At 40.1% G+C, this 15,045-nt stretch overlaps 1 protein-coding gene and 1 long non-coding RNA gene across 18 annotated transcripts in view; one reads left to right on the top strand and one right to left on the bottom strand.

Moving 5' to 3' along the window:
- Nucleotides 1-15,045, top strand: part of LOC135500891 (A-kinase anchor protein 9-like) — a 92,136-nt gene that overhangs the window by 60,128 nt on the left and 16,963 nt on the right. For 11 of the 15 annotated variants that reach the window (XM_064792595.1, XM_064792593.1, XM_064792597.1 and 8 more), the window contains 14 exons: nt 3,859-4,068; nt 5,953-6,165; nt 7,232-7,264; nt 8,465-8,697; nt 9,082-9,201; nt 9,333-9,518; nt 9,711-9,929; nt 10,094-10,273; nt 10,425-10,598; nt 11,933-12,112; nt 12,283-12,378; nt 12,592-12,690; nt 12,900-13,043; nt 14,653-14,781. In XM_064792595.1, the coding sequence (XP_064648665.1) occupies nt 3,859-4,068; nt 5,953-6,165; nt 7,232-7,264; nt 8,465-8,697; nt 9,082-9,201; nt 9,333-9,518; nt 9,711-9,929; nt 10,094-10,273; nt 10,425-10,598; nt 11,933-12,112; nt 12,283-12,378; nt 12,592-12,690; nt 12,900-13,043; nt 14,653-14,781 (2,216 nt within the window). Of the gene's footprint in view, nt 1-3,858; nt 4,069-5,952; nt 6,166-6,430; nt 6,458-7,231; nt 7,265-8,464; nt 8,698-9,081; nt 9,202-9,332; nt 9,519-9,710; nt 9,930-10,093; nt 10,274-10,424; nt 10,599-11,932; nt 12,113-12,282; nt 12,379-12,591; nt 12,691-12,899; nt 13,044-13,552; nt 13,595-14,652; nt 14,782-15,045 lie in introns of all 15 variants that reach the window. The other 4 variants (XM_064792594.1, XM_064792589.1, XM_064792591.1 and 1 more) reach the window with 4 other exon arrangements.
- Nucleotides 137-3,222, bottom strand: LOC135500893 (uncharacterized). Of its 3 annotated transcripts, none has more exons than XR_010449535.1 (4): nt 2,815-3,222; nt 2,082-2,142; nt 1,658-1,730; nt 137-1,450 (listed from the first exon to the last, which is right to left on the bottom strand). It is a non-coding gene; the product is annotated as an uncharacterized LOC135500893 (long non-coding RNA). The 3 variants fall into 3 exon arrangements; XR_010449536.1 differs by lacking the exon at nt 2,815-3,222 and adding an exon at nt 2,713-2,781; XR_010449534.1 differs by lacking the exon at nt 2,815-3,222 and having other exon boundaries at nt 2,082-2,411.

Below are 15,045 nucleotides of genomic sequence, written 5' to 3'. Positions count from 1 at the left end.
TCCATTCAACTCGACTTCTCAGTTTAGGACACCTCTCTGTTAAAACAGCACTTTTCAGTCCCTGGGGCATTTCTGGAAATTTCATGCTATAGAGCAATTGGTTCAGCTAAGTGACAAGAACAGTACTATAAGACGGTTTTAAAAAGTTGAAAATTATTTATTTAAATGACATATGAATGGTTCAGCAGTAATTGGCAGTGTGCATTATGTAATGAAATATGATTTACATAATATAACATTTTTGTGACAAATAGTACAGATGATGGATAAATCGATACAGTGGATAGCTGTTAGAATATGCAATACATGCAATAGCATTTGTTTTTATTGAGATTTTGCGAGAACCAAGTGGTATTTTGACAAGATAATAGAAAGCCAATAACACTACAAGAACATGACTTCAATACATTGACATTGTAGTACTTGGTATACTAAAAATATTCAAAGATGGGTATCTTGAGTTAAAGTACAAGATGTATGAATGAAGGAGGCACTCGGGTAAGAAATGGTGTCGCTAATGAAAGATTAGAACAGTCCGTCTCAACCTGCCAAGCTCAGAGCGACATGCGCCTGGTTTTGCTGTGACGGGTCACATATACAAAGTTTACATAAAACAAGATTTGTATGTTTATTTAGGAGGAGTACAAAAGTTGTATATAAAATGCCGACTTCATAATGATTTATAGGACACAAAATTTGACATGACAGCATTTTATAAAATATGAATAATATATAATGAGAATAGTTTTGTAGCACCAATGATTTGAAAATACTGAATTTATTTATTGCATGAATAGAACACAAAAAACAGGATGATTACATGATTGTCACATGCGTGAAATATATTGTCATGGATGGGCATTGGGAACAAAAAGAATTGCTGTTATCAGCTGCATTGGTAGCGATTGCTTTAGCTGATTTTCAGAAACTGACAGGAATGAGAATGTTGATATAGTGTTGAAAAAATATTTTTATGACATACATTGCATTCAAATAACACTAAGAAGTAGACGAGTACTAATTTCGCACACTTGAAAATATATGGACATTGACTGTCACTGGTAGTGGTAGTAGAGTAATTACATGCCATCAGCAGCACTAATTCAGACAGTTTTCGCTGTGCTTCAGTAACTGACTGGAATGACTAAGTTTGATTGTGCTGAAATGATACATAATAACGTACATTGCATAAACAAAATGATTACAAGATTTGTACTGTCTTGAAATATATGGACAGGGACAGTCACTGGAAGTTTGACATGCCATCAGTTGCATTGCTCCCGACAGTTTTCACTGTGCTTCAGTAACTGACTGGAATGACTAAGTTTGATTGTTCTGTATTTGCCTCCATTTGGATTTTGTGAACAAAAGTTACTAACCTTGTGTAACTGAAGTGTCGAATTCGCCTTGGTCGAAATGATAATACAGTAAATAAATCTATTGAATGTTGCTGAAAAGAAAACATTTACTACGTTAGAAGCCATGTACATGATAACACCACCACCACCATTATCAATATCATCACAAGTCAACTGGGGAATATGTGTGATATTTGTTCAAAACTTGCGTATATGGTATTTGCAGGTCTATTGTATTGTAACATATTTTTCACTTTCAAAATTAACTTTTTTACTCGAAATTATGAATCAATACTAACCGTAAGAAGTGTATGAAATTACAGAAGGCCTTCGTCGAAAAATGTAATGTACTTGTACTCATTCGTGTCATACCTGAAAGCAGCACAGCATAACAGTGAAATTACCGTGACATCAATGGATGTCAAACTAACGTAGTAACGTAAATTTGAATTCGAAGTGCACAATTTCACAATTAAGGTTTTGAACACATTGAGAACTGAAAAACTTCATACAAATGCTTTCACACCAATGATATGATTGTGGCGCTCCTGATGAGGTATCGCCCTCTGCTAAGCAGCTTTGGTCGTAACTAGGGTAAATGTTTTTTTCAAGTGATATGAGCGATGCAATACCTTAGTTACCACCAGCGCCACGTAGCAGTCAATGAAGTTGTGCTGGTACCCCATTAACGTCATGCTTCAAATTTGAAGAAATTGATATTACCTTCATCAAGTATGTAATATTACACCAGGCCTTTGTCGAAAATGTAGATCTCGAAGTCTAACTGTAATGAAAGAAAACATCAATGTGACAATATGGTCTACTATGTATGAGGGGGAGAACGGGTATTTTCGGGACACTGGGATGGGCCGAAAATAACTGTCGGGATTCGGGATACGATAGACACCCTTATTTTAGCGGGATTCGAGACAAGCCGTGTTTTGCGTCACGATTCGGCTAAAATTGCGTATTGGGAAACGGGATAAGCCTTTTTTCCTAACGGGACGTCGAAACAGTTACCCCCCTTCCCCGTTCCCACCCTCATGACATGTAGCATTGTTTGTAGGCCTATCAGTATTGTTACTCACAATCTATTTTTTTGTAATTGATACTGGTAGTATCAATGTGAAATATGCCACACGTTGGGAGCATGCAAGGCCTAGTACAATACACCATCATCACAATCAAATATTTCAATAATACACTGTCAACGAGAGTGAATGTTCAACCATCAATCACGTGCATTGTAGTGTACATCCCCCATCCCATGACGGCTTGCGCCCCGCTGACACGACGAGCACATGGCTGAGCCAATCCATCGCCTATACACTACTTTACAAAAATCGACACCTACTGAAACTTTCACTAATTATTCTCGGAAATGTACTTTATCGTTACATTAATAAATGCACATTCGAATTTCAAAACTACCACTTATTTTTGCCGTGAAACTGACCTGAGTTATCGAAACACCGTTACCGCGAAAAGAGGAAGAAGCAGGTCCGCATTTATCGAAATATTGCTAAATATAATTGTCAAAATGTCGACCAAATTACCAATTAAATCACAATAAACTTATCAAATGTTCACTCATGCCTTTGGGTGAAAAAATACTGATTTTTCAATCATTCTCAATTTTACAAATCACCAATCACAAAAAGAAATAATGATGCAATTACCCAAACTAGATGAGATTTGACCACTGGTATAATTCCGCCATCTTGGATATCGGCATCGTCACCACCACTTCAAATTCTAAAGTCTTATTCAGGCCTAATATGTGTCACCTGCTGTGGTAAAATGGCTTGTTTTATCAATAAATAACAAAATATGATCTTTGTAAATAAAATCGGAGATCTTCTGGTGTGTTTTTATGTGAATTTATTACGAACTATCAATGCAGCGCAGGGCAGCCATCGTGTTTTCATGCGTAGTGGCGATGCGATAGCCATCCGCGGCACTGCTTTTCAAGATGGTGGCAATTGCCCAGTGCTAGAGGCATTAAGGAAAATTGAGAGCAGGCCCCTAATGAATGAACTCTCAACGATATCGATATATTTTCGTAATTCCAGCACAACTGTTCAACAATGAACGTCCACCGACAATCCCACTTAACGAATATTAATATCAATTCATATCATGTATCTTAAAACGCTTTTATTTCATTTTAAAAAGAGTTATCGAGTGAACGATGACCTCCTACCGTACCCTCGAAATAAACAGCCAAAATGACCACAAAAACACATTTTTAGAAAAAAACAGCGATTTTTACGAAATAAATGTCATCAGAGACGAAACTAGACACTAATTTAGCTAGGTATGCACAGTAATAGTACCTGAAGTGATCGATTTCAAGGAGAAAATACACTGAAAACAACTTTTCAGGAACAGAAATAAGATCACATTGTGAATAATAAACACAACCAATATCAACATTCCACCTGATAAGCCGGCCATTGTGATAACATACATGTGACCTAGTTATCTACTCGACCGCCAGATTCAAGCAGTAAACTGCAGAGTGCTGTTGAGAAGCTCCTGGATATGGTAGCATCGACTACAGAGCAGCTACAAGAGAGTCAGAAGATACAGCAGCGTCTTTTAGAGGATATCAACGAGAAGGAGCACGACCTGAGGCGGGCACAGGACCAACTCGAAGAGGAGAAGGAACAGAAGAACTACTTGGCTGAGGAGTTACACAGGACTGAAGGTAAGGGTTGGTCAGGTGTATACTATAGGAGCTGTATGAGCAGAGAACCTTGTAAACCCCTCAGGACCAAAAACACAAGATCCAGCTCTATTTTATATGAATAAAGCATTGGTTAGTAACTTCCGTTGGGCAACAAAGACAGACACATCGTAGTTAGCAACGTGATCATTAGTTGATGTCCCTTGTGATTGAGGTGGCTGACTAGGCCAAAGCACATCCTGCTTTAGACTGATACAACCTGATTAAATTGGATATATGGCTTATACTAATCTGCCTACACAGTAATAGGGCCTAGACAAGGCTTAACCCCCCCCCCCCCCCTCATGATCACAGCTGAAGACTTAAAAAAGTGAAAGGACATGTAGACTGAGTGTAGAGCGTCCGTCTACACAATGCCATAGCACTGGCTGATAAGTGCCGAAGGCTCTATTTGGGTGCACTGGACCATATCACATTGAGATGCACTAAAGAATGTGATCTTTGTAATGCCCCATACTGTAACAATAACACTTAATAATGGGGCGTTATCACAATACCAAACAGTTACTGAGCAAGTTATTGTAATCGAAACAAGTGGAAGGGTGATATTCTTCGAGCCCATTACTATTTCTGGCTGACTTCTGGCTAAAATTAGGTTGGCCTCGTCGAAATTTGATGTATTGGGAGGTTGGTTGGTCCTTAATCATTATGCCTCAGAATACTCGCGAAATCTCATTTCGAGATTATCAACATGCTCCTCCCTATGTGGTTAGTCACAAAATGAATAGTTCAATATCTTCATTATGAACTTTATAGCTCATACTGACAAATCTTGTAACAGCTGTCCAGTGCCATTTCAATGAGACTGTTCTTTAGTCATTAAGACAGAGGACAAGTTCTCTGTTAACCAATCAATGCACCATTGTGCAAGTGCAGAAGTAGTATTAGTATATTGTCTGATATATCTTTTGCGCATATCCGTTGGCAAGCCACTTGATGTCTATAATAAGTCAACTTCATCCTATTTTGTGAAAGGAAAAATGCAAATGTATGATTTAAAGACACACACCAGTTGATCATTCAGTGACACCTCCATCACTCCAGTCTACAACATGTCACTAAATGGCAGGAGGGAATACGCCTGAATATCACCACACATTCACCACCATAGCCCATATTGTATTCAGGTGACTGCCAAAACTAGTAATCTGTTAGTTTTGAAAACAGGTCCAAGGGAAAAAATGTGGGAATTTTTCCACCTGACCATTGTGAAGTCCCTGCCAATGAAAAGACCAATTTTCTGGCCCATTAGCCCTGGACCCTTTATTAGTACTTCAGTGCATTGACCATTGCTGAAAGCTGTTGGTCCAGTCTTTTTGCCCAACATGGATATTAGCTGCTCAGAATGAAATACATGTCCCCATATGCACCACCTCCAACCTTATGTCCGATACTGCATTGTTGAGGAAGGACATATCTTCAGGTTGTGATTTTTGTCCCTTCATAATAGGATACAGGAAAGTGTGACTTTCATCCCTGGAGGGTCTTGGAAAGATTGAAAAGGCACTAAAAGTTTTGTGATATTTACTCTTACCAGCATGTACGATTTAACTTTGAAGGGCTGACATTTGAGACATGTAAGATTGTTTTCGATGGAAGTCTAACTTTGGCATTGCCATGAGAAAATTGTCACACAATCAGTCCAATATCATGGCAATCCCAGTTCTTACAGAGAACAATCGAGGGAAGTGTGCAGCCGCTAAATTAGTGTTTGCCTTGGGTTGACTTGTTACATATCTGTCAATATTTCACAAAGAAAAATAAGAATTCCTTCCCTCGGCCCCTGCATTCAAGAGTTTGTTGATTCTAAGTCAGATTTAAGTCAAGAATTTGGTATTCTTGCAGGTGCATTGGGCAACGTCACTGGTGAGAAAGCGGAACTGGAAGATGGATTACACCAGGTAGTCCAGGACCGCAATGTCATGGACCATGATCTAGAAACGACCCGCAATCGTCTGCAGGAATTTGTCGATTCTGAGGCGGAATTCAACGCCAAGAAAGATGAGCTTGATAGGCAGCGTCTGGCACTGGAGGAGAAGGTCCCAGGGGAGCAGAAAGGTGAGAAGGTGATAGTTGAATTTGTGGATTCTTCAATGATTATCTGTTCACCACAGGCAAGACTACAGAAGTCTTTTCACCATTGCATCAAATTTGTGGAGATTTTTTTCTTTAGTTGTTGATAGAGAAAAATGATTTGCCTGCCTATACCTAGACAGTGAAGGTTTTGAAGATGTGTGTCATATCTTAATGATGGCCTTGTTTTTGACGATTTACCCGGAATTTAAGTTTAAATCAACTTTATTTGCACTCCTTGCCCAAGCAGTGACTGAATCCACGTCTGCTGAACAAGGTTTGTGTGTTTACAATGTTTTCATTTGCATAAGCATCGCCAGGATGTGGAACTTTTGAGTATTTAGGACACCCTTTAGGACTGACAAGTGCTGTCCTTAATAGAGAGGTATCTTGATTGGAGAGGTCAGATTCAATGGAGATCACCACTTTGGGACCAAAACTAGTGTCCTCAATAGAAAGTTGTCCTTAATAGAGAGGTGTCTGCTATGAGAGATTCCACTGTAGTACTTAATGAATAACTAATGATGGGTTTCAATCCTGGCGGTGCTTATGAGGTTTTGGTTCTGTTGTACCACATAATCACATAATCACAAGTTCTTTCAGTTAGTTTATTTCTTGTGAAGATGAAAATCATGGCACTTGTCATGACACATGTGTCACAAATATTCTCACAAATTCAAAAACCAAGCCGGTTTTGTATTTGGCGCATGGCCTTAAAAAGTCCTGACATGCCTGAGATTTGGGAAATGAACGAAGCCGGCAAAGGGACATGAGAAAGATACACTTCTTAGCACAATGATTTCCTGTTGCTGTGTCTAAATCAGCCAAAGTTCTTCATCTTTACAATCTGTTGCGTTTAGTTGCAGGTTGTGTATTTTCCATCTCTGCTTTAGTTCTATAGTTTCATGTTAATTTCCTGTTCTTTTCACAAAATTATTTTCACTGAAAGTTTGATAGGTGATTAGCCTTCCTCTCTACGTTTGCCCAAAGCCTTGGAATGAAAGCGCAAATATATTTTCTCATCTGTGTGTTCTTGTCCATTTTGAAATAGAATCTATGTTGCTGTCTGCAAAACCAAAGAAAGGTTTGTTCAACTCAATAATTAAACATACCATCCTAAAGTATATTTTCTCGGTGAGCCATGAGAGACTGAGGGGATTTCAATCATTAGCAACTTCCCGCAAAAAATTGCTTCCGGATGCGAGTCCTTTGACCACTTAGATGTCCTCACTGTCTTTCAGCGCTTAAATAAGTAACAGAGTCATATGTCATAATGAAATAATCGATCCTCAGTCCTTCATGGCGGAGATATTCAAATGACCTCTAAGCTTTACGTTCCTCCAACATTGCCAAGATGATTTCATTCTGTGGGAAAATGGTTTAACAGAGGTATTGGGTCTTCTGTCAATTCCTTAAGGAGCCCAGTGATTTTATATCTGCTGGTGAAAAGTGTTTCATGAACGCGCTTTCATAGTTGTCGTTGATAAGAAAGCGCATGTGCATATGTCGTAACATTAACTAATGTTCAAAAACTTACTTACTTGCATGTCATCAAATTTGTAGAAAGTTAAGTTGTGCACTATTCACAATCATAAAATACATTCTAACCTCTTCCTACCATACTGGTCAAAAGCTGACACCCCATCCACCTGTCTTATCTCCTTTTCGAAAATCCTCACATTTGAATAAATGTCCATGTTAGGGCGAGTAAAGGAGTGGACCTTTTCCGGTTTAAGGCAGATGCTATAACTATTTATTGGGAAGTTTCTTCCACTCAGAGTCAGATATTTCAAGTTTCTTTTCCCATACTTCCCGTCCGGGTGTGGTTTCAGGAGATGGTATCAATTTCCCTTTCGCTTGGTATAACTGAAGTTTTGGGTTTGGTATTACATTTTGGGCAAACCATGAATTTGGTAATTGGCTAGTTTTTAGCAGATGGAGATGTTGTCTGATGTCTATATAAGAATGTAGTGTATTGACTCGTAATAATAATATGCACAGTTAACTGTTAATATTATGAATTTGTGTCAATCGTGTATCTTTGGCACCTTGGTAAGTTCAATTTGGACGCGATTTTGATTTGATTATTTGTTATAAAAAGATGAGTACTTCTGCAATTACAGACGAGAACTGATTCGTTTCAACCCTCCAAATCACAATGGCCACGTGTCATGGAGATAAATTCCGACCGTATGTCATGAGGATCAAAACAGAGATGGATCTGCTCAGGGATTTCTTTGACTCCGTTAAACTATGTCTTGACATCTTGATCTCTCTCTTTTAGGCCTTCTCGTTGAGAACCAGCGCCTGTCGGCCGAGAAACGCGACCAGCAGCGCCAGTATGAGAAAGATCGTGAAGAGTACGCTAAACGGATCATGGAGCTGGAGATGACGGTGGAGGAGCTGCAGATTCAGAATGATCGACTCGATGATGACAAGTCTGCCAATGCGGAGGATTTACTGCTCCAGATTGAGGCTATGGAGGAGCGTCTGCGCTCCAATAAACAGTTCTTGGAGGTAGGATTTGAAGAAAAGTGGTCCACTTATGCTCTTTGTTCTGTCGTTCCGTCTGCTGATATTCACTATAAATGGCTGCATCCTACTCAGTTACCTGCATGTCCCACAAAATCCAACCACATGTCCCACAGAACCTTTATGAAGTAACAAATTTGTTCAAGTTAGTGTTCAGCATTCTGGACTATCAGAGGTCCTCCCTCCGTAATATCCTCTTGGTGTAATGGAGTTGAACCAAAATTTGAGGGTCAAGATCGGGCCCAGCTACAACCTTATCTTCTGGAAACATGGGCTTTCACTCAAAATAGCTTCAAGAGAGGTGTGTTGATGTCGTAACTGAAACTATATCAAGTCTTCAAAAACTAACTCGGTTCTTGCATCCTCCAGCAACAAACGGCCGAGCGAGAACAAGAGAGGGAAGAGTACCAGCGAGAGATTGAGAGACTTCAGGTGAAGATCAAGGAGAAGTCCAAGGATCAGAAGGTCGAGTCAAGGCTACAGAGAGAGGTAGGTGCAACTGAAGCACGGGTAGTGGTCTGAGTCATGCTGTGGCTCAGTAGCGTTGTGCAGAATTATCAGTCTGACATCTTGTGGACATAATTTAAACAGCATCGTCATGACGTTTGGTACTTTTTCAGCTCGACGATGCTCTGGAGCAACTGCGCGACAAAACAGACCAGCACAGTGAGGCGCTGCTGAAGAAGGAACAGTTTGAACGCGACCTGCAACAACTCGGGCAGGAGAAAGCGGTCATCGATGAGACTCTCTGTCACCTAGAAGCTGAGCTTGGTGTTAAGAATAAAACAGAGGAGGTCCTCAACTCGGTGAGTATGGTGCTAATTGACGGATTTTTTTGGGGGGGAGGGGACTTGGTGGGTTGAAGTATGGTGCAAACTTGCCTGCAAGATGTTGGGGGACTCAGTTCTGTTAAGGGGAGTTAAAAGTTTCCATCAAAGAAGGTCTCAAGCAATTGTAGAATACCATATGATTTCTTCGTCACTTTTATAAAATTTCAGAAAATTGCGGCGTTAGAACTAGAGCTCTCAAAGCAACACGTCATCACTGAAGAACTGGTCCAGTCACGAGAGCAAGAATCCATGAGCAAGAAAGACTATGAGGTCATCATCAGCGATCTCAGGGCCGAGCTGGATTCCAAGTCTCGAGCAGAGCAGCTCGTGCTCAAGCAGAAAATGGAACTGGAACAAGAGCTCGATAAGATGAGGCAGCTTGAAGAGGTGAGCAAGACTATGTTATACTCTTTTTCCTTTCCAAAACATAAAACCTTTTGCAAGATGTTATGCAAATCTTATCTGTTGCAACAATACCAGTAATTACTGAAATGAATTTCTTATTAAAAATTGAAAATTGCTGTAAATAATCGTCCGTCATCTTGTTCCAGGAACTCGCCACTGACCGCGATGCATTCCAAGCCAAAGTCAACGAACAGTTAATCCTGATCTCCAACTTGAAATCATCCCTGGATCAGTTACGTTGTAGTAGCGAATCAGATAGTGCCAAAGCTGACATGCAGAGGGCGCTCGATGCAGAGAAGGAGGTGCTCGAGAGGAAGGACAAAGAGGTAGGCCTACTGCAATATTGTAAAACACGAAATTTGAAAGAGTTTTGGGGCAAAAATTAGGGGGGGGGGGTGGAATCCCTTGCAATCGACTGTTTGACATTCATTGACATTGGAATAAGTATTTCAATGTAGTCCTGATTGTCTTTTCCAGCTCGGTGACCTTGTTGATCAGGTCGAGAAGTACCGCTCCGATCTTATGGAAAAAGACAACAACTGCATGCATCTACAGCTCCAGATCGAGACCGGGGCAAAAGAGTTGGAATACCTCAGTAGGAAGCATCATGAGCAGTTAGATGAGGCAAAGAAGAAAAATGAAGAATTAGAGGTATTGACTGTATATTGCTGAATCAGCTTTTATACATGCCTAGATTAACCCCAGATGTCATTCTGTTATGACGGGAGACGACACCAGATGTTTGAAACAATAGAATATGATAAGCCCCCTTAATGAAGCCAGCTGTGAAAATAGGTTCAACACACACTGTGGCTATGGTTTACTAGTTCTAATGCTCAAGAGTATAATCCATTGGCCATCGTCTTTGGTAATAAGGGTGGTCAGTTCCACTCATCCAGTGAATTGACCACCCTGAATAAGGTGAAATCTTGGCTTCATTTTGGCGTGACGCTTGCCTCAAGTGAAGATGCAGTTTGTTTTAAATGCAATATTGGGTTATGTATGTTGCAATGTACATGTAGGAGGAAACCGGTATGCCCATGCCTGACCTACTCTGTCACTTTCTGTCTAGGACCAAAGTGTGACTTTCAGGCATTTTTTCATTCTGTTACTCCCGCAACCATGATGTCATTAGTCTGGATTTGATATTGTATAAGGCCCACAGGTGAAAGATATCTCACGCTGCTTTAATAGTCAGCAGCTGATAGGCCTCATGTATGGCTTAGTAAAACCCCTTGAAAAGGCCACCCTAGATTTGCGGGACTTTGATAGTTGGACCTCTTGATCAGTGTTCTAATTACATTTGTAAAGTTCAAAGAGGGTCAAGATTGTTTGATCAAACTCTGACGTCCCTAATAGAAATATTGAAATTGTGTTGTACTAGGGAGGCTCTACACTGATAGGAGTACCTTGCCATGTTGCATATTGGTGCAGTGTGCATTATTCATTCAGTGATACAGTTAGAGAAGCCAAATGTAGATTGAAATTTTGTAACCTGTCAATATGGAACCGGTTTGTTGACTGAAGTTGGGATTTTTGCTGGATTTGTCTGAATTTGGAGATGGGGAGGCATTGCTTACTCTGAAGGGCCTACTATGTACATTGCAGTACTTCCATTGTGGATCGTGTGGCTTAGAGTTAAAGTAGGCATTGCTTGATTTCAGTTGACGTTTTAAAGGACTACTCCGTTCGTTCAAAGAACTCAAATTTGTTAATATTGCATTGTGTAAATACACGCTGAATATAATTTCAACAATGACATTGTGTCGGCAGATATACATATACTATATAGTTTCAGCTACTTTTCATGCATGATATCTGCACTACAGCACTTCAGCAGAATTTTGCTGTACATGAAAGGATATTGAGCCTGTCAAGCAAAGATGCTTCGATATGAGGAGTCTTGGCTCGACTTTCCGCGCCAAGTATTGGGTGAAAATTACGCAAGCACTGACCTAAAGACAACGCCTGCTTCTTCTCTTCAGAGCGAGGTCCAGCGGCTGAAGGATGAGGTAGACAACCAGGGCATCACGCCGATAGCTCAGCTGATGCTTGACAGCAAGAATGATGAGATTGAGATCCTCAACGAGCAGGTGACGAGTTTGGAGAAGCAGATCGATGAGGTTCACGACGCAGAGGAGGTGAAACAAAGATCTGACCAACTCGTAAGTTTGGTTCTTCTTTCACAGTTTTCTTTCATCACTATTACAAAGCAATGCCACCATCGTTTCTAAAACCGAGCTGATATAATTGACAACTTAATACTGTAGGGGCCAGAATTATCATGAAATTGAGATAAATTAAAAGTCAAATTGTTCTGTTGATGTTTTTTCAGATGAAAGATTTGGAAGAGAAGGTAAACCAGCTGGAAGAATTAGAAAAGGAGCTGTTTGGTGTTAAGTTGGAAATGGCGTCTCTCATGGAAAATCAGGTAAACATATTAAATGAAAAATAGTTTTAGATCGTATGTTTGTCCCAAAAAAAAGATGTCATACAATCTGGGTCATCTCGCTAAAGACTTGAGGAATAAGAAGCATTGGGTCCTTGTGCTCATAATGCACAGAGGAGAAAATAGTTCAATTCAAAAAGGCAACTCCTTAAAAAAAGGGTACGAATAAAATCTATATGGAACTTTCTCTTCTAGGATCTTGCGCGCCACCTAGAGGCCGAATTACAAGTTAAAGATGAAAAACTGGAGGAGTTGAAGAAGGAAATTGACGAGAAGGAAGAACAGAGAAATAAGGTATTGTGAACTGCCAAGAGAAGTTTTTTGAAAGGCTGGTCCCCCCCCCCCCCCCCACAGGATGAGGAGTCAATTGTAACTTGTTGTAATGTGACGAATGTAACTCAAGCAAGACAAGTGTTTTTCTATATCTTGGATATTTATTTCAACGGCCCTTGCGTAAATTGATGTGGCCTCATACTCATTTCACAAATATTTGTATCATTTAGGTCCAAATGGAATTGGACTTGCATCGTACCGACGAGGCCAACCAAGTCAACCTCCTGGTTGCAGAGAAAGAAAACAGTATCGAGCAGTTGACAAGTCAGATCGAGACTCTGAATGCAGAGGTGAAAAACTTAACAGAGTTCCAGGTGAGAGTGGAGAATGTAACGTTGGAATCTTTGGTAGTCCCAGAGGTGGAATATTTGTCGGTGTGGGCGAAAGCGTTTTTTGCTGGAGCATCATTTTAATCCTGTGACTTGATATGCTGTGGGGTGTTTAGGAATTTGCTTGTTGCAGTCAGGGCTTTGTAATAAGGGTCTTCAGATTGGATAGCTGCAATAATCAGATCTAAAATTGACACAATTCACAATTTCATCAACAAGAAAGATAACTACAGTAGAACCTCCCTTAGCGGACACCTCTCTATTAAGGACATCCTCTCTATTAAGGACTCAAGTTTTTGTCCCAAATTGGGTGTTTCCATTCAATTTGACCTCTCTAATCAGGACACCTCTCTATTGAGGACAGCACTTATCAGTCCGAAGGGTGTCCTTAATAGAGAGGTTCTACTGTAAATGAAAAATTAATCCACCTATAACTCTGGACCAGACAGTTTTGACAGCAGAGATTGAATTGAAGGAAATGGTTTTCTTTCCAGCATAATATACAGGATCTCTGCTTTTTCATTGAAGAAAAACAGGTTCATTAACTTACTTTAATATTTGGTGTCTGTTTTTCTCTAAGTTTTGGATACAGGCGCTTGGTTTTTACAGTCACTTCGCTACAATGGACCGCTAATCAACGGTAGCCTATGAAATCGTCATTAAATTGGTCCGTAGCGGAGTGGTTTGAAAAAAATGTCCATCCGCCTTTAAGGCTCCATAAATTTGCATTCCTCATAAATGAAGGTGGTCTGACAACTGAGGTCGCATTTGGTTTTCAATTCCTATCAATTTAAATCTCTGTCCTGTCCGACTGGTGGAGGTGAACAGGCTAAATAGGACCTTTCTCATGAACATCGCAGTTTCTTATGAGGTCTACACACCAGGAGTTGTCCGAGGCAAATATGTCTACTTCGATACCATCTACTTCATGAGATGGAATCATATCATATCTACCTCTGTACTCTTGACACCTCCGTATTAAGGTCAGAAAATGACAGTCCCAAGGTTCTGACGTAGTGTATTTGCCTCTCTCATCTCCAAAGTAGCACTCTAGCAGTAGTTGCAATTGCACTGGTAGGGATATTTCATACACCCAGATGTCACATTTTTCTTGGTCAAATGGAATGGATACTCGATGCATATTTTCATCTGTCACAAAAGTAGCTCACGCATCAAATTTCAAACTGTTCCACAGCTTTTCACCAAATGATTTATTTATCCCGGTATTGCTAGGAAAACGTGTCCTGCGGAAATATTTCACTGTAGTCCTTTGCTTTCCATGTTTAGTGTCCAAACTGCTTCATCTAAATTGCTAAATTATTAGATGAAGTCATGTTCATTGTTATCATCAGATTGTTTGTCGATTGGCCAAGTATTTTGTCCTCGTCTGATGCTATTCTGACCCTCGTGTTCTAGATCCCAATGAGCATGAATAACTCTGACACGAACAAATTTTGGATTACAAAAACGTAATCTTTATCAACAGTGATGAAATTTATCTCATGCAGCCCTAGTGGGTTCCTTCCTTGCTTTGACCTCTTACCGCGGTGATGGCATCCACGTCCCAACCCGTTCTATTTTTCATTTTTTGTAGCAAAGCTTCCAAGACGATTATGATACAATACAAACAATGCTTGAGGAAAAACAGGCTGAGGTGGAGGGCTTGAGTCATGAATTGATGGAAACGAGGCCACCCATAGATGGCGCTTCAATTGAAACTCAGGTTGGCGGGATGCATTTTGTGTCACTTTATACTCTTACTCATGTCCAGGTTTGCAAGAAGCTCAAGGCCTATGTTCATGAGTTGGAAATTTCACCCAACAGTCTGGAGTTGACGGAAAACTTAGTAGAATTTTGTTTTGAAAGAATGATATGTTTGAAAAGATTGGGAAAGATTTCTTGATACGTTTGAGAAAAAAAATTTAATTTCAAACTTACGAGCTTTAAAAGTTCCATTTGATGGGTCTGATCGAACACAGCTGATAAA

Source organism: Lineus longissimus, chromosome 16, assembly GCF_910592395.1.
Source record: "Lineus longissimus chromosome 16, tnLinLong1.2, whole genome shotgun sequence".
Lineage (NCBI taxonomy): Eukaryota > Metazoa > Nemertea > Pilidiophora > Heteronemertea > Lineidae > Lineus > Lineus longissimus.
Note: the sequence above shows the minus strand (reverse complement) of the source record. Positions and strands in the feature narration are given on the sequence as shown.